Here is a 26,605-nt window from a genome sequence, read left to right as displayed (position 1 = left end):
GGAAAGATAAATGTACGGCTCCAAGGGTACCAGCTTGAATAAAATATTGTTGGTGGGGGAGGTAAGCCCTGACTTGCTTGATTGATCACAAGATGCTGCACACACAGACAATTTGAATGGCAATGCCTATCAACTTTGAGGGGTGACCCCTCAAATATTTTTTGAGGGGGGCAAAAGGGATCTTGGCCCCTAGGAGTTGGCTCCTATGTACATTTATTAAATGGATCGAAGACCTGACTACACCTGTCACCTATGAGAAGATTGCTTATAGACATAGACTTTGCATGAACAAGTATAATGAAATTTGGAATTCCATTATACAAAATATAGTAGGTTATAAATTGTAATTGTAAACTGTTAACAGTTATAGCGATATATTATACCTCTTTTCTCTCTCTTCTCCTCCACTTTTCTTTAAAACCACCTTTTATATGTTGTATTTAATTTAAAAATGAAATAAAACATTAAATCTCACAAGTGTGCACCCTATCTGGGCAGCACAGATGACTTTTATGTTCTGCAACTTATCTGGTGTACTGCAGATATTTTAGAAATGTTCTAAACTAATGCCCATCCTCCAGTACTCTTCCTTTTATTATTACCCTACAGGTAGAGAATGTCAAGTTACTAGATCGTTACACCAACAGAAAGGCAGCAAATGGAACGTTGTACTTGACGGCAACTCATTTAATCTACGTAGATGCCTCGGCTGAAGTTCGAAAGGAAACATGGGTAATGTCAGAGTGCAGTGTAACTCTCTTGCTGAGCACTGGGAGACAGGTTGGAAGGGGTCTTGTGACCTAAAGGGCTGTATTGATGTCTATGTTTCTATTTAACAAGCCTAATTTGTTCAGAGCTTTTAATGCACTATGATGTGTTCAGAATTTGTCTGGTGATCATTTCATGAGCTTATGGATAAAAGCAGCCCTAGTGGTCCAGCACCATCAGCAGTCTCTTCAATGTGTTTTGGAAGCCAGAAGCGATCTGTGAAGGCAATAGCACTGCTTGTTGTTCAGCAACTGGTATTCAGGAGCATTCTTCCTCTGATACTAATTTTATAGTGTTGTTGGTGATGTTTTCAACGTGATATTAAGCCTATAGCAATTGTTAGAGATAAACATCAATTGACAGAACTAAGTTTGCATGTATAAAATTTAAGCAACATTTGCTCAACTTCGCATTACCAAAATGGTATCTCCATACTGCAACCAATACACACCCCCAATTAATAGTTTACTTTTCATTTTCATATTTTTTTCTCACACTATGTTAATCTTATTTAATGAAAAGCAAAATCTTAAAACAGCCTAGCAAATAAATCCTACAACATTTTTAGCCCGCAATTCCCCCATCTGGCCCACAATTTTCTTGCCCACACATCCCTATCTTAGTCATTTGTGCCTTCAAAGTAAAAGAGAATCTACTTCTATAAAGCACCCCTGCCTGGAGACACTTGCCCCAGGAAAGTAGCTGTTTATGAGCCTGATTCAAAGTATCAGCTGGGATTTAATTAATGCTTATGAAATTAATCATCTTAGTAAACAATAGTGTTCCTGTGGTGTATGATGGCCTAACTGAGAGATTTAACTTTCTAGAAGTCTAATTACATATTTCATGACAAATTGTAGTTCTCAGTCATAAATACTGACTATTTTGTTTTTCTAAAATGTAAATAGTCTGTAGTTTCAGTTAGAATTCAGTCAGAATTGCCCCTGTAAACTTTCTTCCTCTTTTTTTTTTTTAACAGATTCTTCATCACCATATTGCTACTGTGGAGAAGCTGCCTCTGAGCGCATCTGGCTGTCCGCTGCTTATTCACTGCAAGAATTTCCGTGTTGCTCACTTTATTATTGGTCATGAGCGGGACTGTCATGAAGTCTACACTTCCCTGCTGAAACTTTCTCAACCAGGTACTTGGAAAGTGCAGTTTGCTTCCATATGGAGGAAGGAACTTAGCTTAGTGATACAATACTTGCATTGCATGACAGATTCCAGGTTCAATCTCTGGTATCTCCAGGTATGCAGAAAATGACACCTATCTATCTGGATTTCCAATGCCAGCCAAGGCAGACAGTACTGAGTGGATACACCAATGGTCTGACTCCTATATTTTATACCCTGCAGGTACATGTTGATGATGAGCTCTGGTTATTGAACTTTGAGCTCTTGTTAAACCAGACAGGAAGAAATGAAAGCATCAATAGTTCAAGCTGTTTCCATCTCTGTTAAAAGAGTGGAAATACTTTGCATTTTCTCCTCTCAGGATGTTGGTAATAATTAAAACATTTATTTTGTTTTGGTGTTTGTATAGATTAAAATAGTCTTTAAAGTTAAAAAAAATGTTTTGGCGCTTTAAAGTAGGAATGTAGAACCCGAGGCCCTCCAGAAGTTGTTGGACTTTAACTCCCATCAGTCCCTGCTGGTCAAGAATGATGGAAACTGTAGCCACGCAACATCAGGAGGGCTGCAGGTTCCTGATTGCTACTCAAAGAGTATTTGTATTCTGCTTAAAAGATTTCTGCAGTGATTTGATGTTGGTGGCTGGTAATTAAATCTGTTAGTTGCTTGTCACACAAAGAGGCTTACCAAGTGACTTACAATGTCTTAGAGAGCATAAGCACACATGAAAATAAAACACATGAAATCCATAATAAACCACAAAGCAACCCTCTAAAGTAGTTATTGTTGAGGGAGAAAAATGCCTACATTATCAGTTTCATTTTAGAATCATATTTTGAAGAGCAAAAAAGAGGACACATTTGTCGACTTCTACTTTTAACTGTGGATTGCTATAACTTCTCTCATTTTACATACCCATGGAAAAGAGGACGTGTCCTGGAAAAAGAGGACATATGGCAAGCCTACTTTAGACACTAAAATTGGAAAAAATAGAAATTGTTTCAGTGTTTATAGGACCTATATGATAACAGAAAAAAATTATCTGCACTTAATACCTTATTGCATGTTATAATGGGCCATGGATGAATTGGCTTCCTCACCTTCGAAGACAGTGCAATTTGTGTGGGATCTGGAAGAAATCCTACAGGCTGTATTGGGGACCCTTCATAGGCCTGGTGAAGCTCATTGGGTCAGTATTTGACACTGTTGAGATTAGAATAACTTTCACGTGCACTTAGACTACATCTCCCAGCAGTTCCATCTAGAAGAGGGCTGATGGGAATTGATGGGAATTGAAATCATGTGGAGAGAACGAGATTGTGGGGCAGGCTGCACTAGAGAGTCCTGCCAGCAGCTTCCATTTTCTCGCTAATTTAGGGCATTATCAAAACAAAACAAAACAAAAAAAATTCCTTCCAGTAGCACCTTAGAGACCAACTAAGTTTGTTCTTGGTATGAGCTTTCGTGTGCAGTCTGAAGAAGTGTGCATGCACACGAAAGCTCATACCAAGAACAAACTTAGTTGGTCTCTAAGGTGCTACTGGAAGGAATTTTTTTATTTTTTATTTTGTTTTGACTATGGCAGACCAACACGTCTACCTACCTGTAATTAGGACATTATGGTCTTTATTTCTTTTGTGCTTGAATACCCATAGTTTTGTTGTGGTTCAGTACCTCCACAGAATCCCACACTATCTTTCCTCAGCAGAGCACAAATAATTACTCATTATTCGCTAGTGGGTGACTGATGGTTGAAGATTACCTGTTTGGCAAACTGGCAATTTTATCAGATGCTGGCAGAGACCAATCTGTCTCTGGAGAACCTGCTTCCTTGAGAGTCAACAGGATAATTTATCGATTGGATTTGGATTTTGCAATGGGAAGGAAGGAGGCCTGGAAAGGCAGGGAGTGAAAAAGCAAGGAGTGAGTTACGGTTGATCTGTTTGAATTTCAAAGCTGTCACTGAGTTTGACAATAATGCTTCAGAGAGCCACCATATTTTCCCAACAAACCCGAGAGCATCATTTTGCTGTAACGGTTCTAGGCAGATGAGGTTATCAGGTTCAGATGATAAGCAAACATATTTATTTATTTCAGTTTCTTTATGAATTGCTTCCTGTGAAGCATCTCATTGTAATTTAACAGTAATAACATCTATAGAACAATTTCATATATGAAAACACTTTCAAGTTTAAATCTCCACATCTCCACAAACCTCCACATAAAAGACTCGCTGAAAAAGGAAGGTCTTCAGTAGGGACCAGTGGAGACAGCATCTGTCTGATAAGTAATGGGAGGGAGTTCCAAAGGGTATATGCTGCCACATTAAAGTCCTACTTCCTACATTATATGGGGCAGACCTGCAGAGATGGTATCTGCAGAATGCCTTCTGCAGAGTATATAAGGGATATAAGAGATGAGATGATGTTTTAGGAATCGACTCCCAAGCTGTATAAGGTTTTGTGTAACAGTACTAGCCCCTTGGAACTTGGCTCAGTAGTTAATGGGCAGCCAGTGCAATTTTATTCATTTATTTATTGAATTTATATACCGCCCTATACCTGGAAGTCTCGGGGTGGTTCACAGAACAAAATTCAAATATAAACCACAAAATGTGTAATCAAAATAACAACAACCCAATAAGCCACCCCCATAAAACACATTTTAAAAGGGCATAGGACGTCAGTCAAATCAACCAAAGGGCTAGTTAAAAAGGAATGTTTTGCCTGGCGCCTAAAGGTGTTTAATGAAGGCGCCAGATGAACTTCCCTGAGGAGAGCATTACACAGACAGGGAGCCACTGCAGAGAAGGCCTGTTCTCGTGTTGCCACTCTCCAGACATCGAGGAGGAGGCACACAAAGAAGGGCCTCAGAAGATTATCTGGGTAGGTTCATATGGAACGAGGCAGTCCTTGAGGTATTGCGGTCCTGAGCTGTTTTAAGGCTTTATAGGTCAAAACCAGAGCTTTGAATTGGACCTGTAAACTAATTGGTAGCCAGTGCAATTGGACCAGGATCGGTGTAATATGCTTAAACTGTCTTGCTCCATTGAGCAACCTGGCCACTGACTTCTGCACTAGCTGAAGTTTCCAAACTGTCTTTAGAGGCAGCCCTACGTATAATGCATTGCAGTGATCTAACCTTTAGGTTACCAGAGCATAGACAACAGTAGTTTGGCTATCCCTGTCCAGATAGGGACATAGCTGGGCCACTGATGGTACTCTGGGCCATTGAGGCCACCTGAGCCTCGAGAAACAGCAAAGGATCCAGTAGTACCCCCAAGCTATGAACCTGCTCCTTTAGAGGAAGTGTAACCCCATCAAGAGCAGGCAACCCCCCACCATCTGGTCTAGGGAAACACCCACTAACAGTGCCTCAGTCTTCTCTGGATTGAATTTCAGTTTGTTGGATCTCATCCAGTCCATTACCGAGGCAAGACACTGGTCCAGCACTTCCACTGTGTCACCTGCAGTTGTAAAGGAAAAATAGAGCTGAGTGACAGCGTACTCCAAACCTCCAGATAACCCCACCCAGCGGTTTCATGTAGAAGTTTAACAACTTGGGGGAAATGATTGAGCCTTGTGGAACCCCACATTGAAGATTCCACGGGGCTGAAAAGCATTCCCCAAACAACACCCTCTAGGAATGACCATCCAAGTAGGACTGTAACCACCGCAAAGCAGTGCCACCCACTCCTAGTTTGGACAGTTGCTCCAGAAGGATACCATGGTTGATGGTATTGAGAGGTTGAGAAGAATTAACAGGGACATGTTTCCCTTGTCTCTCTCTCAACAGAGGTCATCATACAGGGCAACCAAAGCAGTTTCTGTGCCAAAACTGGACCTAAACCTCGATTGAAATGGATTCAGAAAATCAATTTCTTCCAAAAATGCTTGGATTTGGTTTGCGACCACTCACTCCAGAACCTTGCTCAGAAAAGGCAAATTAGCAACTGGCCAGTAGTTAGTTAGGTTTTCTGAATCCAGGAAAGGTTTCTTAAGAAGTGGTTTTACCACTACCTCCTTCAAACAGGCAGCGACCACCCCCTCTCGTAAAGAGCCATTCATCACCTCCCTGGTCCAGCCAGCTGTTCCCTCCCTGCTTGTTTTTATCAGCCAAGAGGGGCAAGGGTCTAGAGCGCAAGTGGTCGCCCTGACTGATCCTAGCACCTTGTCCACATCCTTGAGCCTTACCAACTGAAACTTATCCAACACAACTGGACTGGACTGTGCTCTAAACACCCCATGCGTCATCTGCTATAACAGGAGAGTCAAGGTCTTGGTGGATGCAATCAATTTTATCCTCAAAATGCTTTGCTAATAAGTCACAGTGAGCTACCATTGGTTCTATCACCTCCTTTGGGCCAGCCTGTAAAAGGCCCCATACAACCCAGAAAAGCTCTGCCGGATGACATAATGAGGATGCAATGGAGTCAGCAAAGTATGCCTTCTTTTCTGCCTTCACTGCCACGAGGTAGGCTCAATAATGAGCCCTTACCAGTGTTTGGTTGCATTCATTTGGATCTTTCATCTACTTGCAGTCAATTTTTTTAAGCAGTGGTGCAATAAGATGGTGATATGTTTGCACAGTGAACAGCCAAGCTGTTGCATTTTGTATTAACTAGATAGTTTCAGGCACCCACATGAGAAACTTTGCTCCTACACACAAGCAGCAGAACCCAGGTGTTCCAATTAGTGCTAGAAACACCACAGAATGACAGTTTGTTTTTCTGATTTCCAAGGGAGAGCAACCATTGCTGCCTGTTCCATTAGTGTTTGGTGCAACATGAGCCTAATCTAATTAATTCTGCATATTGCTTCCCAAAAACATAAGAATAACATGTTGGATCAAGCCAATGGTTTTCTAGTCCAGCATCCTGTGTCATAGTGGCCAACCAGATGCCTTTGGGAGGCCCACAAGCTGGATGTGTTCTCCCTGGTTCTTTTTTTCCTCTTTAACATCCAGCAAAAGTTTGCTTATTCCCTTTTTCCTTCTTTTCTTTTTTGGAGACTTGTTTAGTTGGTCCTAATCAGCAAGGTTACATGATTTCACATTCTACACTGAGATTGGAGTTAGGCTGAGAATATGATCCCTGTGGGCTGAAACCTTGGATTTGTTTTGGCTCTTCACTTGTTGAATGCAAGCACAGAACCAAAACAAGCCTCTTCCCAGGGAAAAGAGCAAGGTACCCCCGCCCCCGACCTTGTACTGTGTAAGAGGGAGCAGAAATCTTGATAATGTCAAATGTTTGCCTCACCAGAAGGGTCTGCAAAGCTTTCTTAACCTCTGATGGTTACAGTACTATAAATGGTTTTATGTTTGTCTTCATCTCCAAAAGACCAATGTGGCTACCTACAGATTTTGGTCATATATGTACAAAGGCATCTTTTGGGGTTATTGCACCTCCATAGAATCATAGAATTGTAGATTTGGAAGGGAACCTGAGGGTCATCTAGTGCAAACCCCTGCAATGCAGGAATCTCAGCTAAAGCATGCATGACAGATGTCCATCCAACCTCTGCTTAAAAACCTCCTATAAAGGAGAGTGCACAGCCTTCCATGGGAGTCCATTCCACTGTTGAATAGCTCTTACTATCAGAAAGTTATTCCTCTTGTTTAGCTGAAATCTCTTTCTTACAACTTGAGTCCAATATTCACATCCTAGCCTCTGGAGCTGGATAAAACAAGCTTGCTTCATTTTCCATGTAACAGCCCTTTAGACAGTTGACAGTGGCTATCATATCTCCTCTCCATCACCTGTTCTGCCTGCTAAACATACCCAGCTTCCTCAACCATTCCTTATAAGGTTTGGTTTCCAGGCCCTTGATCATCTTGGTTGCCCTCCTCTGCTCACATCCAGTTTGTCATCCCTCTTAAATAGTGGCACACTGAACTGGTCACAGTATTCCAGATGTGGTCTGACCAAGGCAGAATAGAGTGGTACTATTTTTTATACTTTAGTATGGTCATTGACCATAATAAAACGACTTGACTTGACGACTTGAGTGGTACTGTTACTTCTCTTGATCTGAACAAGAGACTTCTGTTGATGCAGCATAGAATAGTGTTAGTTTTCTTTTGCTGCTGCATCACACTGTTGTATCATTTTAAATTTGTAGTCTACTAAGATCCTATCTGTGTACAATCCAGATGTCCCCCATCTTCTTTTTGTGCAGCTGGTTATTCCTGCTTAAGTGTAGAATTTATTTTGGTATTCCAAAATATATCCATGGGTCTTTCACAATAAAAAATTATAAACTTTAAAATACAATGAAATAGCAAAATAACCTCACAGAGCACACAAATTCCTTTTAACAACAATAAACAATAAAAGTATCAGTGAGTTTTGTTTTGTTTTGAGAAGGAGCCTAAAGGCCTGGGCGAATAGAAATATTCTTTCTTGGCACATAAAAACCATGTACCAGTAACTCCCATTCAACCTGTCAAAGAAGCTTCATGAAAGTTTGTTCTTTCTTTTAACAGTGGGATGGGCAATCATAAGTATATGTAGATAAATAGGAGGGAACATTGGTAAATGTCATGTGAATTAGTAATTTAAGGGCTTTTTTCCAAGGCTGGGGGAGGCTGTTAAAACAAAATCTGAAATTGGAACAAAACTGAACACAAAGGAAACCTCTCAATGAAGCTAGAGGAGAAATTTGGTTGGTTTTTTTGTTTTTGTTTTTTTACTGCTACAGCTCAAACATCAGCTGGATAGCTCAGTCGGTTAGAGTGTGGTGCTGATAATACCAAGGTTTCAGGTTTGATCCCCATATGGGACAGCTGCATATTCCTGCATTGCAGGGGATTAGACTAGATGATCCTCAGGGAGGTCCCTTCCAATCCGACAGTTCTGTGATTCTATTTTTCCTAATTCACACCTTCTGAACCAAAACACAGTTATTGTTTTAAATGCACACTTCTCTGAATTGTGATGCAGTTTTTTGTGATGCAGTTTTCCCACCAAAAATGTGTATATAAAAAAGCATATGTTAGAGGAACGTGTGTGCAAAAATATACATAATAGTGAAGGCACTGTCCCACCCCCCCATAAAAAAACATTATATTAGGGGAATTGCAAAATAATAATAATAATGAGTACAGATTTTGTGCTGATTTGAAAAGAAAAGCATATGTTGTTTTAAAATGGCACATTTATTTATCTATTTTTAAAAAGCAGAAATAAAGCATGCTGAGCTTAAAACTGGAAAAACAAGTAACCAAGCAGAGTAATCATTTGCAGAGTAATCCATCCCTACTCCTGATTCCACTTTTGTGTGTGTATGTGTACCTGTGATTTATGAAGGATTCTGGCTTGCACAATCACTTTTTTCCTCTTTCAAAATTGTTTTTGTGCTCTAGTGAAACCGGAAGAGCTTTATGCATTCTCTTACAATCCCAAAATGCCCAAAGAGAACCGGGAGATGGGCTGGAAGCTGATAGATGTCAAAATAGACTACCAGCGCATGGGGATTCCGAATGACTATTGGGAAATAACTGATTTTAACAAAGACTATGAGGTAATTCTTGTTCAGACGACAGCTTAATGCAGTGTTTCATTCCAATGGCTTGTTATACTTTTCATTCTAACTTTGTTCATGTATTTTTTATTTTACTTGTGAGTTGCTTCAAAAATTGAATATCCTTAAAGGCAGGATATAAATAAGCAGAAGAATACCAACTATCGTCCAGTGGCAAATATGCCTTTTTCTGGGCAAGGTGCTTGAGAAGGTGTTGGCAGTCCAGCTTCAGGCATGCACAAAGGAAGCTGATTGCTTGGATCCAATCCCTTCCAGATACACACCTGGTCATAACTGCTTTTGTCATCCTAGTTGATGACATTTATCAGGAGAGAGATGTGGAGACTGTGCCCCTGTTTGTACTCCTTGATTTTTCTGCAGTTTTTGATATTGTTGACCATAGTATCCTTTTGAGGCAGCTTAGGGAGGTAAGGGTTGGGGGTGCTGTATTTCAGTAGCTCTGCTCCTACCTCCAGGTCCATTTCCAGAAAGCAGTCTACTGTTCAGCACCATGGCAGTTGTCCTCTGGTATCCCGCAGGGTTCCATCTTATCCCCCATGCTCTGGTGACAGGGAGTGGCTGCCGAGACCATATAACACTGGTCCTGAAAGACCTACATTGGCTCCCAGTATGTTTCCGAACACAATTCAAAGTGTTGGTGCTGACCTTTAAAGCCCTAAATGGCCTCGGCCCAGTATACCTGAAGGAGCATCACCCCCATTGTTCATCACAGACACTGAGTTCCAGTGCTGAGGGCCTTCTGCTGGTTTCCTCACTGCGAGAAGTGAGGTTACAGAGAACTAGGTAGAGGGCCTTCTCGGTAGTGGTGTGTGCCCTGTGGAACGCCCTCCCATCAGATGTCAAGGAAATATACAACTATCTGACTTTTAGAATACATCTGAAGGCAGCCCTGTTTAGGGAAGTTTTTAAAGTTTGAAGTTTTATTCTGTTTTTAGTCCTTTGTTGGGAGCCACTCAGAGTGGCTGAGGAAACCTAGCCAGATGGGCAGGGTATAAATAATAAAATTGTTGTTGTTGTTTAACATCTGTTTGAATCTTCTGGGAGCTGTTGTCATGAGATTTGGAGTGACGTGTCGTCAATATGCAGATGACACTGAGCTTTATCTCTTTGTTCCCTTTGAATCAGGAGAGGCAGGTGAGGTGTTAGACCAGTGCTTGGAGGCAGTGATGGAATGGATGTAGGCCAATAGAATGAAGCTGAATGCTGAAAGTATAGAGGTGGAACCTTTGATTTCTGGGGGCAGCAGACAAAGAATCTCAAAAAAGAAAACCAACCCTAAAACCCTTCTATCCTTTATTTTCCCTTTACTTTTAGCTTGGTTAAGTATGTCTTAAGTGATTTGGACATCCCATGGATGGGGCTCTGGAAGGCTGGAAAGCCATTTGGAAAAGGCCCATAATTTTATAAGATAAGGTTGGATATGTTAAGGAAGGATAAAACTGAACTAATTATGCACCATTTGTTTCGGGATACAAGCTTTTGTATTGCTACATTGCAAATTTTTAAGTGCAGACAATAAGGTGTAATAAGGAGATAGTAATCTATGAGAAACAGTACAAACCTGTAATAAATGCCTCAATGAGTTAATAATTTAAGATTCCAGTCCTTTCTCCATTTAATTTCTTTTTGTATCTTAGGTTTGCAGCACATACTCTCCAGATCTAGTGGTGCCTAAAGCAGCTACTAGGGCAACGGTGCTGGGAAGCTCAAAGTTTCGAAGCCGGGGTCGGATACCAGCACTTTCCTACTTCTACAAAGAGAATAATGTTAGTAACACATGCTCTGCTTTTCATGGGGTTTTGGTCTTCCTCCATAGTCAGTCCCATCGTCTTCCTTGGGACTCCACCTGAATGTGCTGTATGTGTAGACTGGGGCGAGGAACCAATGATTCTCCAGACATTACTGGACAACAGGTCCCATCTTCCTTGATCAGTATCAATATTTGGAGCTGAAGTCCAACAACATGCAGAGGGCCACAGGTTCCCCACCGCTAGGATGGATCAAGTCTTAGACAATGCTTATTGATGCAGAGGGCAATCTTGTCTTCTTGTACTGAAATTGCTACCTTGAAATTATTTTAGCTTTACATTTCAAACACATGTAAATATTGCTCATGTCTTCTCTCTTCCCCCACTATACCATATGACTTCTTGGCAACATTTTACAGAAGTGGCTCGGCAAAATAATTCTGGCCATGATTTGTTGCTTTACAACATAGCATGGCCAAAATTATTTTGCCCAGTTTTGGGGGCCCCATCCTGAATTGACTAGCTGTCCTTTTTCAGAATTTCATTTAGAGAAGAGATGAGGAAAAGCAGCTTCTTAAAATGAAATATTATTACAGTTTTAAACTGGACTCCTAAAATCAGGAGCCTGGAATTCTGATTTTCCAGCTGGGTTTCATCCACAATTTGTGGAGGTGAAATGAGTAAAGTTTGATGGTTCAGCAACTACTAGCTACTGATGACTATTAGTTCTTGATTGGCTGAGGCATGTGCAGCAATTTTTTGTGCCTTTTCCACACACACCCCACATTGTCCTCGGGAGACAATGCAGGAATGATGGGGAGAGCCAGCTCCTGGCTATACACACCTCAGCCTGCAAGTGTTGGTGAAGTCTTCAGTGCACACAGATGCCTTGGCTCTGGCCATGTGGTGACTCAGTGGGGGCCTTGCCAGAATCTCTTTATGGGGAACCCCATGGACAGCAGTAAGTTTCTCCTCTTGGTCTCACCTGAAACTCTCTCACCCAGTTCCATTTTGCACAGAACTTGGTAGCAACACTTCATTCAGATCAATTCAGAAGAGTTTTTTTCTTCTTGAAAACTACAGATCTGGTTATGTTGGGCAATGTTCAGCTAATTATATTTCAACTCTGCTAATCTCAGCTTTTTGAAACAGGAAATAGCTTGCAACAGAGAACCCTCTTTTATTCATCGTTGGCCTGATTTAAGTGGCATTGGTTCTCATTGTAGAATAAAATGCTGAGCATTTAGCTTTTAACTTTGCTGTCCTTGCAGTGCCCTAGGTTCAAGTATGGACAGAATTATTTTGTTAGTGCCTTTTGGGGAAACTTCCCTTGGTTGGTGGTGTATGCGTTTTCATGCTAGTATTCTGGTTACCCAGCATTGTCACCGGTTTGGGAGAAGAATGATGATCAAAAGTAAATGGATATGAGGGTGATGATCTCATTTCACAAAAGGCACTGTCTCATCCAAAAGGAGGTATTCTCTGAATAAAAGCTGTTTCTTCTAACCCTCCTAAGCATTGGCAGGCCAGATAAACTCCAAACAGCTGTTAAAGGATAAGTCTGTTTCCCTCCCCACAATTGTGTCACTTCTGTGTACTCTCATAAAAGCTTCTCTCATAATATTTATGCATGTTGGTACACCAAGGCAATTGTTTAATACACTGCTGCTGCTATCTGCAAGTGATGGGTGGAGAAAAGCAGGTGCCTTACTGCATAATTCTGTGCTGGAGAACTTATTACCTGCTACACGTGACATACTCTTGTGTCTTTCAGGCTGCAATATGCCGTTGTAGTCAGCCCTTGTCTGGGTTTAGTGCTCGTTGCCTAGAGGATGAACAGCTGCTGCAAGCACTTAGGGAAGCCAACCCAGGAAGTCCGTTCATGTATGTTGTAGACACAAGGCCAAAGGTATCACTTCATGGGATCTGTGGGCACTCGTGTGGTCAACAACTCTGACTTTGACATTGCCTAAACACAGTGTGGCCATAAAGGGATGCTGCTAGGGAGGTGAATCATGACATCCTTTTCCTAGTCTCATGGGTGGGCCTTGCATAGTCCTTGGACTGCTTCATGTGGACCTTGGGCTGACTTCTTGCAGGTGGTAAGAAGGAGGGAAAGGGGAGGAAAGAGGTTGGCAAAGAGAGAGAGAAGAGTGTGACCTGCTCACATTTTGTTCTTCCCAGCCCACCACTGCATGTGCCCCCCACAACAGATTACCCACAAGGGAATGTGGCCCTCGGCATAAAAAGTGTTACCAGCTCTTGACACTACTGATGCTTCTCACACATGCACAAAAGGATTTGCCAGTCACTTCATATTTGCTGCTCAGTTAGTATGCCTTTTAAATCAGCCTTCTGCAACCTGATGCTCTCCAGATGTTTTGGGCAGAAACTCCCATTAACCCAAGCCTGCACAAAGGGAGTTATGGTCCAAAGCATAGGCACCAGGTCAGGGAAGGCAGATTTATCTCCTCTTAATTGGCTGCTACTTGCAGCAGGTGGCAAAAAATACTGCACAATGATGCATCATTTAATACTTAAGCATCCCTAGGGGAAAGAGGAGAACGTTATTGTAGGATTGTAGCCTTGCAGTTCTGATAATGTTCTAGTTTCTGTCTTAGAAATTTTTGTGAGACACCACACTGTATATAGGATGAATTCCACTTTTTAAGTTACTTTTTCAAATAATGCTAAAGAGGGCCAGTGGGTGTGTATGTATCAGAAAGGGCTGTGCATAATCATTTTTTGCTACCCAATTTTTCCAGTTGAATGCCATGGCCAACCGAGCTGCTGGAAAGGGTTATGAGAATGTTGATAACTACGACAACATTCGTTTTAAATTCATTGGTATCGAAAACATCCATGTAATGAGGAGCAGCCTGCAGAAGCTACTGGAAGGTGTGTTTGGTTTTTTTATTTTGGCTGGCCACTTGCGATGACCACCTGTTGAACTACCTTGCTGTAAGATAGGCAACTATTGTAGACACAGGAGCCTGTGTACTCTGCAGGTGTGGGGCAGGCAAAAGATTAGGAGAGTAAATAATCTGGCAGCTCTCCTGGCTTGCTGAAGTGACTTGAATTGTTAGCTGGTGTTGCAGCTTGCTCTAAGAAGTTACCTGAGAGAGATATTACATGGCTGCAATATTTAGAGAGATGAAAGCTGGGGGATAAACACCTGCATTTTAATTTTAAAGCACATTGAGAAATGAGGGTTTGAACTATTTGAGCTGCAGAGTTCAGAGTCGTCCTTGTGAAATCAGAAGTGACCAACTTCTTTATATGGAGGAGGAGGGTTGAATCATTCCTGGCCAAGCTGTCTGGAGGCAGGATTCTTCCCAGTCATGATCCTGCAGGGTGAATAAGTGGGATTTCTGTCACTTCACACAAGCTGCCAGCTGAATCAGAATGGTACCACACATTTGTTTTTCCACTTTGGAGGGTACCTTGTGAGGTGACTGGATGCCCCAAAGGCTTTTCACCTTTGGTACATAGCAGTGATGGAGTGCCTCATTCCATTCCAGCCTGCCCAAGCATTAAGGTTTTCATATCCGTGAGTTCCATCTCTTGGAGAGATGCATTATCCAGGTTTTGTCCTGGATTTGGCATACCCTCGCACAGAAGGGAAGAATGGTGTGTACTCCTTTTGCCACTTTGTTTTGGATTAATATTCCTCAGATTTTATTCCCATCTCATTTTTATTGTTTTAATATTGTATTGATATTTAGAATTTTCATGCACACTGCCCTGGAATCCATGCTTGAATGAAGTTTAGGAATCTGCAATATGAAAATGTTTTTTTAGTGAAGCACATAACCTGATAATATTAATAATAGTAATTATTATTTTATTTATATACCACCCATCTGACTGGGTTGCCCCAGCCACTCATAAGTGGCTCCCAAGAGAATATTAAAAACACAATTTTTGCTGCTCAGTTAACATGCCTTTTAAATCAGCCTTTCGCAAGGTGCATGGCTGAAAGACTCCCTAGTTTCTGACTACACAAAGGAGGAATTTATATTGGGTAGCAGTTTCTGAGTGGCCTTCACACAAACAATTTCTCAATGCTTGGACGAAACTTCCATAATGATAGAGACAGTTGTATGTTTATCATACCTTCCGCTTTTGTTCCTTTAGTGTGTGAAACGAAATCTCCTTCAATGAGTGATTTCCTTACTGGCTTAGAGAACTCTGGCTGGTTACGGCACATTAAAGCTGTAATGGATGCTGGTGTCTTTCTTGCTAAGGTAAGGCCCACCTCTGAATTTCCAAAGATATACGTCATCAGAGAAATGGGAGAGCAGGAGTGAAAGCTTTATTGCTTGGGCTGTGCTTGGGCAAGGCAGATCTTGAATGAACACTAGGAAAAGTAGGTCTTCTGCATTAAACCTGTCATGGTTCCATGACTTCTACATGGAATTGACACTTCAATGTGCTCAAGAGGAGGCAGCGCCACTATTCAGCTTGGTTAGGAAGTTGTTCATTGTCAGCGCACTCTTAAGGGCAGCAGAAAAAACTAACAGATTGTTAAAGTCCATGATGGCAAGACCCATAGAGGAGAAATCACAGGTCTTGTTTTTTTAATATCCAGGCTATTAAAAACAAATGGAGGGCCACCTACTTAAATGGGGGATGTTGGAGGGGGTCATGTGTTCTGTAGTCCAGGATTGGGAAACGTGGTGCCCTGCAGATGTTGCTGAACTCCCAACCCACATCAGCACCAGCTAGCATGGTCCACAGATGATGGCAGTTGTAGTCCTGTAACACCTGAAGGATCACAGGTTTCCCATCTGTCCTCTAGGTTCCATCTGCTTCATAGTTCATTGTTTGGCCTTCTCTCCATATTGGTATCATGTAACCCCCATTTTATTTTAAGCAGCAGTCAAAATGTTTTGCTGTGAAATGTTCAGGAGGTTTATATGGTACGTTTTTGTTTGTGTGTGCCATCTCACCTGTCATAGGCAGTGAAAGATGAAGGTGCCACCGTCCTAGTGCACTGCTCTGATGGCTGGGATCGCACTGCCCAGGTCTGCTCAGTGGCCAGCCTCCTCTTGGACCCCTTTTATCGGACCTTTAAGGGATTTATGGTAAGAGCAGGAGAAGATATGTCTTCGCTTTTTTGTTTTTAAACCATATGGTCAATTCATTCAAATGGTTAGAATTGGTCTATGTGTAAACAAACCCCAATTAAAGCATCAGATTGCTTTTGTTGAATGCTTGTGATTTGGAGAAATCATGGTCCAGTTGCACATGACAAATCTAATTAATTTGAACAGTGGTGGGACTGGGGGGCTCTGATATATGACTTGCCCCCTTGACTTCTTTATATATTTTCAAGCAGTGATGTGGGATGGAATATTTTTCCTGTTGCTTTATGTCTCTACAGATTTTTTTCTGTTTCATAATTAAGTACAATGAATGAATACCAATTGCAAATACAGTATTAGTCAAGCTTGACAACTTCAAAAGTTTTAGCTTTGTTTACTGAAAGCATGTAAAATAAACATGCTAAATTAGAACACTCTCTAGGGCATCAGAAAATGTTCTGATCCAAACTGAAAGTGTTCCAGTGCAATCACCTTTTGCAAATTTACCCTAATTTGCATAAGATACTCTTGCACTGTCTTCAGGAGCACTGAGTGAAGGTGGGCAGGCAGGTTATGGCATGGGCAGCTGGAGTTCCTGGTACCACCTAACAGAATGCTTAGGCCAGGCAGTGATGTGCAGTTGTGTCTACTCTACTTCTTCCACAGCTAAGCAGATGAAAGGCAAAGCCATTCCACTGGGCAGGGCTGCACTTTTACTGCAGTAGTGTGCATCAATGTCACTATTTCATACTTTGAACTTGCAGGGGGTTTTTCTCTGTGCACATATGAACATATAATCAGTCTAATAAGACTTGAAGTAAAGACTAATGTGATTTCAATTTCCTGTAATGTAAGCTGCCTTTTAGGATTATAAAGTAAACAAAGTTAGCAACTATGTGCATCGACTTAAGCCCGCATGATATCTGCTACTGCTACTAGACATGGTAAGGAAAGAATTACTGTGCAAGATGCTGAAGAATTACTGTGCAAAATGCCCTGTATGTTAAATCACAACCAGCATTATTTTTAAAGCGCCTGACACTTATTAGGCAGTTTTGTGCTAATTTTGAAAACACACACACAACAGTGAATGCAGGTTTGCAGTCTAAAAATAAACAGCACAATGGATGACAAGGATGTGACTCGTTCTGGCTTCAGAGATTTCATTACATATTGGCTATCAGATTCATATTCATATTTGTGGGGCTTTTATTAGAGGGTGGATTTATTTTGAACGAGAAGTATGATATTAAATATTGGAATGTGTTGCTGAATTTCCATATAATGGGCTACACATAGTCAGGATGCTAAGTTAATGTGGTCTGTCCTACATTAGAGATGCATATGCTCATTGTATAAGCACAGCGTTGCCTACAAGCATTTCATACAATTAAAGATACAAGCATATATGCAGCACTGCATAATCTGATCCCAAGGTGTACCTCAGAATGCTTCTAGGCACTTAAAAAAATACTCACTGGAGGCATTTCATGATTCTAAACGGCTTTTCGGTATTTTTGTCACTCTGAGCTTGACATAAATTGGTCTTCGAGGATATGAGTCATGCATCTGTGTGTGTTGTCTGTTTTCGGGCTGCTGGAGCAATTCCATATCATGTAGAAATGCTTGTCTTAGAATTGGAAATCTAAATGTGTGGTGGTGTTGCTTTTGAAAGCAAAAATCACTTGTGGGAAAGGAAATGGGGATTTTTCAGTTCTAATCTGTCTCATGCATTTCTTCCACGGGCATCTTTCTAGAAGCCCTCCTGTCGAGGAAAATATTGTAAGGGATGTTCTAAATGTTGCTTGGCTATATTAACAGTCCTTTAATAGGCTGCTCCTTCCCTTGTGCAGAATGAGGTAGTAGAATTCCAGGCTGTACCACATCAGTCTGAAGGTGGAGTTATTCATTCTCCCCCCTCCCCTATATATATATATATATATAAATCCTATAGCACACTAGTACATTAGTGAAAGCGCTGTGTTTAAATCTTTCATGCTGAAGTACTGGTTTATTACATGCTAGAAGCTTTCTCTGTAGTGGGAGTGCATTCAAGAATATGACACATACATGATGTGGTGTAGTTCAGAATTCTACTGCCTCATTCCTCATGTATAGCCAGGCACTTAGAGCTATTTTGCACACAATGCTCACCCTGTGAAAGCATCCCCATGATGCTGATGTTCAGAAATCTTGATGTTCTGATCTTGCCCTGAAATGACCTGCATTTGGCAAGAACTTCATGATTTAATAAAGAACTGAAATTGCTATGATATTCAAAAGACTATCAAGCAGCTACTTTTCGGGTAGTAGAGAGATATAATTAGCGATGAAGATCTTTGAATTGACCACATCTTTATTGATTGATGCTAGGCTTCTCATTGCTGTTGTTTGCTGCCATTGCTGCACTGGACCCTTTTCCAAGTTAATTAGATATACACCAATGGTATAATAAAATCAGTTCAGTTATGCACAGTGCAAGAGGAACAACTGGCTACCTTTTTGCCTTCTGTTGTTTTACGTCACGGTGTTGCTTTCGTAGTAGCTACCATTTCCTGCTTCTCCCCATCCCAACTCCTACAGAAAATTAGCAACCAATGATGGAGAAGAGTGTCCCAGTGCTAACAATGAGACCTTCTTCTCCATTCTTCAAAGGTAGTTTTCATAGCCATTCCTCTACCAGTGGGTATGATTTCTAACCCCCCCCCCACACACACATCTCAAGCTTTCTCTATATTTAGGAGGGAGGAGAACCTTCAAAAATCTTAAGTAAAAGAACTTCAGATTAATTTGTGTTCGTGTAATTTGTTTATATCTGAGCAATATTGGGGAGAGCATTGAGGTGGCTCCTGCACTGAGGCTTGAGCTTATTGCTGCTGCTGTTCACTATCTTGATTGTTAGCTTTATGTCCCACTGTTCCTTCCAAAGGAGCCCAGGGGTGACAAACATATCCACAATTTAAAAGCAAAAGCTGTTGTCCCCCCAAAATGCTCAACTGCAGGCTAAGTGATCATTTCACTCTGCCCTAGAAGCCCTACTCCCTTGCGCTCTGTCTAAACCAGTGTTTCCCAAACTTGTGTCTCCAGCTGTTTTCGGACCACAGCTCCCATCATCCCTGATCACTGGTCCTGCTAACTAGGGATGATGGGAGTTGTAGCCCAAAAACAGCTGGATTCCCAAGTTTGGGAAAGACTGATCTGGATAATTTGCATCCAGGAGGGCACCCTTACCTTATTAAGAATGACTTGCAGCATTTGAAACGGACTACAGAACACAGTGAGAGCACACTTAAGTCCCAGGACTCTCAGGAAAAGGGAGGGGGGTCTTCAGTTACTGAAAAATGTGGACCAAGGATGTCTTTTCCCTCTTCCTGCTTCATAGCCTGTTGGGTTAAAATTTGCCCAATTCCTGCTCCAGATAGATCAATCATTACTTGAGATTTTTTTTTTTATCTGTATAGTGCTTAATTTTTTTTTAAAACAACCTCTCAGCAGTTTACATAAAATATATAATAATCTGATTTACATCCTATGCCCTTTTAAAATGTGGGTTTTGGGGGGCTATTGGGTTCTTATTTTTATTATGTATTTTGTAGTTTTATATCTTGATTTTATTCTGTGAACTACCCTGAGAGCCCAGGGTTTAGGGTTGTATATAAATTCTAATTGTTGTTGTTGTTGTTACATAAATAAATAAAATGCAAGCCAGAGTTGAAAACCTATTACTGTAAAACAGAAACCCAAAATATAAATAAAACCAGCAGTTAAATATACATTATAAAATATGATTACATGTTCAAAAACATGTCAGCTTTACATACTGTAGTAGGCTTGCCTAAACAGAGAAGGTTTTAGCAGGTGCTGTAAACAGTACAGCAAGGACACCTGCCTAATATTAATGGGAAGAGAGTTCCAGAGTGTAGGTGCTGCCACACTGAAAGATCAAATGGACGGTGTCTAGGCACAGTTGGTTTTCTGATGGTCCTGGCAGCCTGGTCTTACACTTGTTTAACCCGAAGTAAGTCCTGATGTGCTGCCCTGAATGGTGCCACTTATTTTTCTTTTTAAGCCACTTCGTAATTTAATTTCTGTCTCTAATTTATCATTAAAGGTCCTGATAGAAAAGGAATGGATTGCAATGGGCCACAAGTTCTCACACAGGTAAAATCCAAATTGTGTGCTAAGATTAGAATGTCTGGAAAGGGGATCCTTCTTGTACTGTATATACCCTTCTTGGCCAAATGCTTTCCGTTGATGTTACAATGTGGTAAAGGGGTTGAAGTATGACTAGGGACATCAAAATTTACATCCCTACTCAGCACTGAAGCTCATTGGGTGACTTTGAACCACTAGCTTTCAGCCTAAGCTACCTCACAGGATTGTTGTGAGGATACAATGCAGAGAGAGAAACTGTGCATAGCACCTGATGAAATTCCTTAGAGTGGAACTGGTACAAGGAAAGATAAGGACTTGTGCTAAGAAATTCCACAGATAAGACAAAGTTCTCTAAGCGCTCTCCCATCCAGTTTAGCAACGAGTTGCTTGGCTGCAAATAACTATGGGTTTTTACACTCAGTCCTGCCCTTGAGGTTGTGCAGCTTCTCTAAACTCTTCACCAGTTAAGAAGAAGAGGAGGAGGAGGAGTTTGGATTTGATATCCTGCTTTATCACTACCTGAAGGAGTCTCAAAGCGGCTAACATTCTCCTTTCCCTTCCTCCCCCACAACAGACACTCTGTGAGGTGAGTGGGGCTGAGAGACTTCAAAGAAGTGTGACTAGCCCAAGCTCACCCAGCAGCTGCATGTGGAGGAGTGGAGACGCGAACCCGGTTCCCCAGATTACGAGTCCACCGCTCTTAACCACTACACCACACTATTAGGGATGTGGGAGGCTGCTTTTTTCTAGCTCAGTATTATCTACACAGGACAGCACGCAGGGGCCTTTTTAAGGCCTACCTTGAGACAACAGAGATTGAAAATGAGACCTTTTGCATGCAAGGTAGATGTTCTAAAACTGGGTTGTGGCCCATCCCCAAGCATAACCTTCTCAAGCAGGGGTGGTGTGTACACACACACACACACACACACACACACACACAGGAGTCCCCTGCTTATGCAAGGGTCTTGTTCCTGGTCACTCTACACATCATCAGAACGTGCACAAGCAAGTTCCAGCCTGTTCTGTTCCCGCCTTGCCTCCTTTTGGTACCAGAAACAGTGCGCAAGTCAGTCGTCACACACAAGCTGATCGTGTGCAAGTGAGGAGTTGCCTGTATACATGTGCATACACACACCACCCCATCATAAAATACCAGGGTAGTGTACAACAATATAGATGAGATAAAATATAAGAACCAATAAAATGCTTTAGAAAATGTTTCTATCCACAAAGTTTCCTCACACAATTTAGAACCCTGGAAGATCATTCTCTTCTTACCCAGTTCCTCCCTGCCAGCTCTGTGCTAAGCCAAAACTTGTTGCATGAACGTCACCATAGAAAATCCTACTAACATCTTAGTTGTTACAGAATATTCAGTGATACTGCTATAATCATTCAAGGCACCATAACAGTACTTTGATATTGTGCCTTTCCTTCAGGGAGCTCAAACTGGCACACATAATTTTACAGGTTGAACTTCTGTCTAGTCATCAGATAAGTCCAGACCTCCTTACCAATAATCATATGGTCAGCTGGTCTATCAGAATAATCTCTCCAGAGTCTTTATTCCTGCTACGTCCCCATCAGATCATCCCCTTTCTTGATTCTCTCCTTGAGGTCCTAGAAATGTGTCTTTTCCCTACCCCTAGCCAAAATTACAGTAGAAGAGGTTTTGTGAAGGATTACTGAATTCTCCACACCTCTGACCAGATTCTTTGGGGAAGGATGAGGCTCCACTGAAGGTTAAACACCTATTGTCTTCCTTCAGCAATGCTTTTGATGATACCCTGAAACTTTTCTGTCTCTCCAGGTGTGGCCATCTAGAAGGGGACCCCAAGGAAGTGTCTCCTGTCTTCACCCAGTTCATTGAATGTACCTGGCAGCTCATGCAACAGTTTCCTTGTGCGTTCGATTTTAATGAGAGGTGTCTTCTTGAAATTCACGATCACGTCTATTCCTGCCAGTTTGGCAACTTCCTGGGGACCTGTCACAAGGACCGGGAAGATATGAAGTGAGTTGGCATTTCCAGCTGGCAAAATTCAGTATTTTCTCCTTTGTTCCCTGAAGATTAAGATGAAGGAATAATTTCCCTAAACCAACCTGAACTCTGGAGAGTAATACTCTAAAAACATTAGTTCAGGCCCCCGCAAATGTGTATGTGTTTCTTAAATGCATTGCCCTGTTGAGTCAGAAAATATTTTAGAGATGGCATTAAAGGGGGTTAGACAAATCTATAGGAGAGAAGTTGATGAGTATATGGAACCTCCATGTTCAGAGGCAGTTGCTGGGCAGTTGGTAATAGCAGGAAAAGTGGTATTGCCTTTATGTCCTGCTTGTGAGCTTCACTGAGGAATCTGTTTGGCCACTGTGGCGAGCAAGATGCTGGACTAGATGGACCTTCGGTTTGATCCAGCAGGGCATTTGCATCATGTTCTCCCACATAGAAGTAGCCTGAGGTGTTCTTGGAACTCTATGTGAACCTTCAGGATTTGCAAGAAGCTCGAGTAGATAAGAGGACAGCTGACACTACACCCCCATGGTTTGTCTTGCCTCCTATGAACTGCTATTCGAGACCTATAAATGGGGACTGTATATGGTTGGAGTTACAGATGACAAAGAATTTGGGCCTGCCATTGAATGTGGTACCCCTGTAATATCCCTCTGTAATATGCAAAGAAACTAACCTGTGTCCAGATCTTGCCACACCGCTCATTTCACCTCCCTTGTTCTACATTATTGACTGCTGCAGATGGGAAAGCGTACAGTGTAATGGTGACAGAGTCAGAAAGATTGAAAGGGATGCTTCACGGTAGGGACACAGGAACTTGACACAGGGCTGCAATTTTTGGTGGCAGCAGCATGTTTTATGTCACTTTTAGTTTTTCCCTATGATTGGCTGAATTGCAGCAGTTCTCTCCCTCTATAGCACTCTTCTGCTTCCCTAGATCCTTTTGTTTATATCTCCGATCATCAAAAATTGGCCGCTGTAATCACTCACTTTTTATTTCCTAGAATCCTTGAGAAGACTCATTCCTTGTGGCCTTTCCTTCTCCAGAAGAAGCAGGAGTTCAGAAACCCACTCTATAAGGGATTTGCAGCTTACAAGGAACTCCGGCCGAACACTCTGCCATTTAGTTTCCAGTAAGTTGCTTATTAGCTACTAACATGAGTTTGACCAAACTGCGGGAAGCAGTGGAAGACAGGAGTGCCTGGCATGCTTTGATCTGTGGGGTCACAAAGAGTCGGACATGACTAAATGACTAAACAACAAAAGTTGCTTATTGGCAGAAAGTAGTTAGGGAAACAAGGAACCTTGCTGCTGCCTTGACTCTTGAGTTGTCCCATTGCTGATTCTGCTTTAATTTTGTAACTCTGCATAATGAAAATGAAGAGACTAAGGCAGCCTCACCCAGTCCTAGTTCTCTTCAGAGGTTTTGGGCTACAACTCCTATCAATCTCAGGCATCACAGCCCAATGTTAATGATGGGAATTATAGTCCAACAACATCTGGACGGAACCAAGGTGGGGAAGGCTGCTGTAAGGAAAAATTAAAATTTTATTGCTTTGCTTGACCTCAAAACAAGGAAAACACTTGTTTGAAATCCTTCACTAAAAGCAATTCCAATAGAAATAACAGATTGTGTATACTGTTGTACACAGTGTTGTCTATCAAAAGGCATGGACACAAAAAAGTTGTTGCCTGGGACTGTGCTGCTTCACTGGGTGAAGAAGCCCCTTCTCAGAGAGATATGTTTGCTAATGTTTAATGCTTTGTTACTATGAGTTGCTTTGAGTTCAGTGTTATTGGAAGAGCTGCATACAAATATTAAATCAAATCAAATGTCGAAAATTCTTTTGAATTCTGGAGTGTACCTCTTCCTATCAGGTTTATTTAACATGAGGAGGATGGGGGTTATTATACCTTATAAAATCTTAAGATTGCTTTCTGTAAAAAGGAAACACACTTACATTGTCATCATCATCCCCTTCGCAGATCTTAGTTTCTATTTTTCTCTCTCCCTTTCCCTGAGGTTCTGGTGTGGCATGTATAACCGCTTTGACAAAGGAATGCACCCAAAACAATGTGTATTGGATCATCTCCTTGGCTGCATCAGCCAGAAAGTGGAGCTGGAGGGTGCTGCTACTGACTTAGAAAATGTAAGTAGTGCACAGCAATGAAATATGTGTTCAGAAAAAGAAAACCTAATCTTGCAATGCAGGCCTTCACAATACAACTGAGATTGGGAAAAAGGAGACACTTTTCACTGGAAGGTAGGTGCGGAATTATCCCAAACTGTGGCTTAGTATATCCATGCCTTTGCAGTCCTAGGCATCCAGCAAAGCCAAAGTACTTGTGAAGCTTCCTGTGGGCTGTGTTTTGGTTTGGTGGTTTACCAGTTGTGTGGGAGTCTTCCAAGTGCTCTGTAATTCTGTCCTTAATAATGCTATCTGCCGATTTTACTGTGACCAGTTAGGTTTAGTCCAAGATGTTTCCCAATAGGTACATAATATCAGCTGGGTGTTGAAGTGCTTTCCTTCCTCCATTCCAACCTGCTTCACCAGAAGATCTGACATTTGTAAAGCCAATGATACTCCATATGCTGGTCTCAAAAATGCTTTTATTCTCATAGTTCATTCTTTCTTCTGATATAGAAGTTGCCTCCCTTAGAGGGACCACTGCCAGATGAGGTTTCCATCTTATCCAAAATGGTTACTGCATCAACTGTCTGTTCCAAGTCCCCAATGCTCAACACACCCCAGGACTATGAGGACGAGCCTCCTGCCCTGCTGGCTAATGGCATCCTGGCAAGGGAGGAGGGAGATGAACCTGATCAGCAGCTGAAGAGCCAAGAGGGTCTTGTTAATCCCCATGACATTCCAGGTGGTGACAGCAGCAGCAGTAGCACCCATGGGACCATCCAGCCTGAGGCTCGAGCAAGACATCTCCATTGAACTGATCTTTGCATCTGCCCTGAGCCATAGAAAATTGGCAATAAAGCATGCAAGACCTGTGGCCCGGTGCTGGGAGAGCCACCTCACTCACATATGGTTAAGTGTTGTGTTATGTATTTTGGAAGCAAGGGAGGAGGCTGCTGTTCAAAGGCTTTCAAGAGCAACCCATGGGGCTGGCTTTTGGGCTGCCACAAATAGTTTCTGGGCATATCTTCCAGAACAGCCACACATGTTCCTTTTTCTGGTGCAAGTACAAATGGCTTCTGAGGCAGATAGCCCTTTCCAAGATGAGGGAGTTTTTTAAAGCCACAAGGTTTCAGATACATGGATTCAAAAGCATTGTGAGCTACTAGTGAGTGGAAGAAAATGCCAGTCCATATTAGAGAGGCTTTCCTTGGCTGGCTTCTGACACCTTGCATGGGAATTCTATTCATTTGCAACATTGGGTTAATATTTGCTGGCCCCTGCACATACTTTCGTAAGCATTTGTGCCTTTTTTGTTCTTTTTTGTTTTTTTAACTAGAGATTACTGTCGTGTCCAACCATTAGCAATGTGATGTTTTATTACTGTGATATGTGGCTGTAATGTGCAAGTATGTGATCCTTTTTATTGATACCTTTTTTAAAACACAAAACAACCTGTTTTGAACCTGTCTTGCTGATAGTTTATATCTTTATCAATGTTAATGAGTTTGAATAATATTGTGGCATGTAGATGAAGTGGCGATAGACTATGGTCAAAGGTCTTAAAGCATCTACAGAAGTCTTGGCTGCTCAGTGGCATGCTATTTAGCTTCCACTTATTCCTGGAGGTCTAGTCCAAGCACTGTCTGGGTTACTGTGCATCTTTGCTGGTATAGGAGTGGGTGCACAGACTCTCCACTCCACCCCACATACAGTATTACATGAGCACAGAAACCCAGTTACGTAAGACAACACATTCCCAATCCTCATGGCTTTCAGGGGGAAGAATCACATGAATTCATTAACCTTGTGGAACACCTGGTTCATGCATGGAGGGAAGGAGGGCAGCACACCTATTATTCTACCATGGGAAGCCTCTTGTCAGCTTCCTAAATATCTGAGCTGGGCCAAAGTGTGATTACTGTGACATATTTGAGACAAAATGGGACCGAGGTTTCCCATTTCACATCTTGGGAATTGCCTTGTTTGATTTGTTACTGACCTCCCAGAGTGAAGGATTTGGAAATAAGATGTA

At 41.7% G+C, this 26,605-nt stretch overlaps 1 protein-coding gene across 1 annotated transcript in view; it reads left to right on the top strand.

The window, feature by feature from the left end:
* MTMR8 (myotubularin related protein 8) overlaps nucleotides 1-26,035 on the top strand; it is a 32,186-nt gene extending 6,151 nt beyond the window's left edge. The window contains exons 2-14 of the mRNA XM_033137072.1: nucleotides 610-732; nucleotides 1,748-1,910; nucleotides 9,262-9,419; nucleotides 11,078-11,206; nucleotides 12,963-13,097; nucleotides 13,954-14,086; nucleotides 15,326-15,435; nucleotides 16,150-16,275; nucleotides 20,387-20,436; nucleotides 22,244-22,444; nucleotides 23,446-23,574; nucleotides 24,465-24,591; nucleotides 25,087-26,035. Of these exons, the coding sequence (XP_032992963.1) occupies nucleotides 610-732; nucleotides 1,748-1,910; nucleotides 9,262-9,419; nucleotides 11,078-11,206; nucleotides 12,963-13,097; nucleotides 13,954-14,086; nucleotides 15,326-15,435; nucleotides 16,150-16,275; nucleotides 20,387-20,436; nucleotides 22,244-22,444; nucleotides 23,446-23,574; nucleotides 24,465-24,591; nucleotides 25,087-25,386 (1,884 nt within the window). The 3' untranslated portion in view covers nucleotides 25,387-26,035. The remainder of the gene's footprint in view (nucleotides 1-609; nucleotides 733-1,747; nucleotides 1,911-9,261; nucleotides 9,420-11,077; nucleotides 11,207-12,962; nucleotides 13,098-13,953; nucleotides 14,087-15,325; nucleotides 15,436-16,149; nucleotides 16,276-20,386; nucleotides 20,437-22,243; nucleotides 22,445-23,445; nucleotides 23,575-24,464; nucleotides 24,592-25,086) is intronic.
* The last annotated feature ends 570 nt before the right edge of the window (nucleotides 26,036-26,605 follow it).

This window comes from Lacerta agilis, chromosome Z (assembly GCF_009819535.1).
Source record: "Lacerta agilis isolate rLacAgi1 chromosome Z, rLacAgi1.pri, whole genome shotgun sequence".
Classification (NCBI taxonomy): domain Eukaryota; kingdom Metazoa; phylum Chordata; class Lepidosauria; order Squamata; family Lacertidae; genus Lacerta; species Lacerta agilis.
The sequence above is the reverse complement of the archived record's forward strand: the minus strand, read 5'-3'. Positions and strand labels throughout refer to the sequence as shown.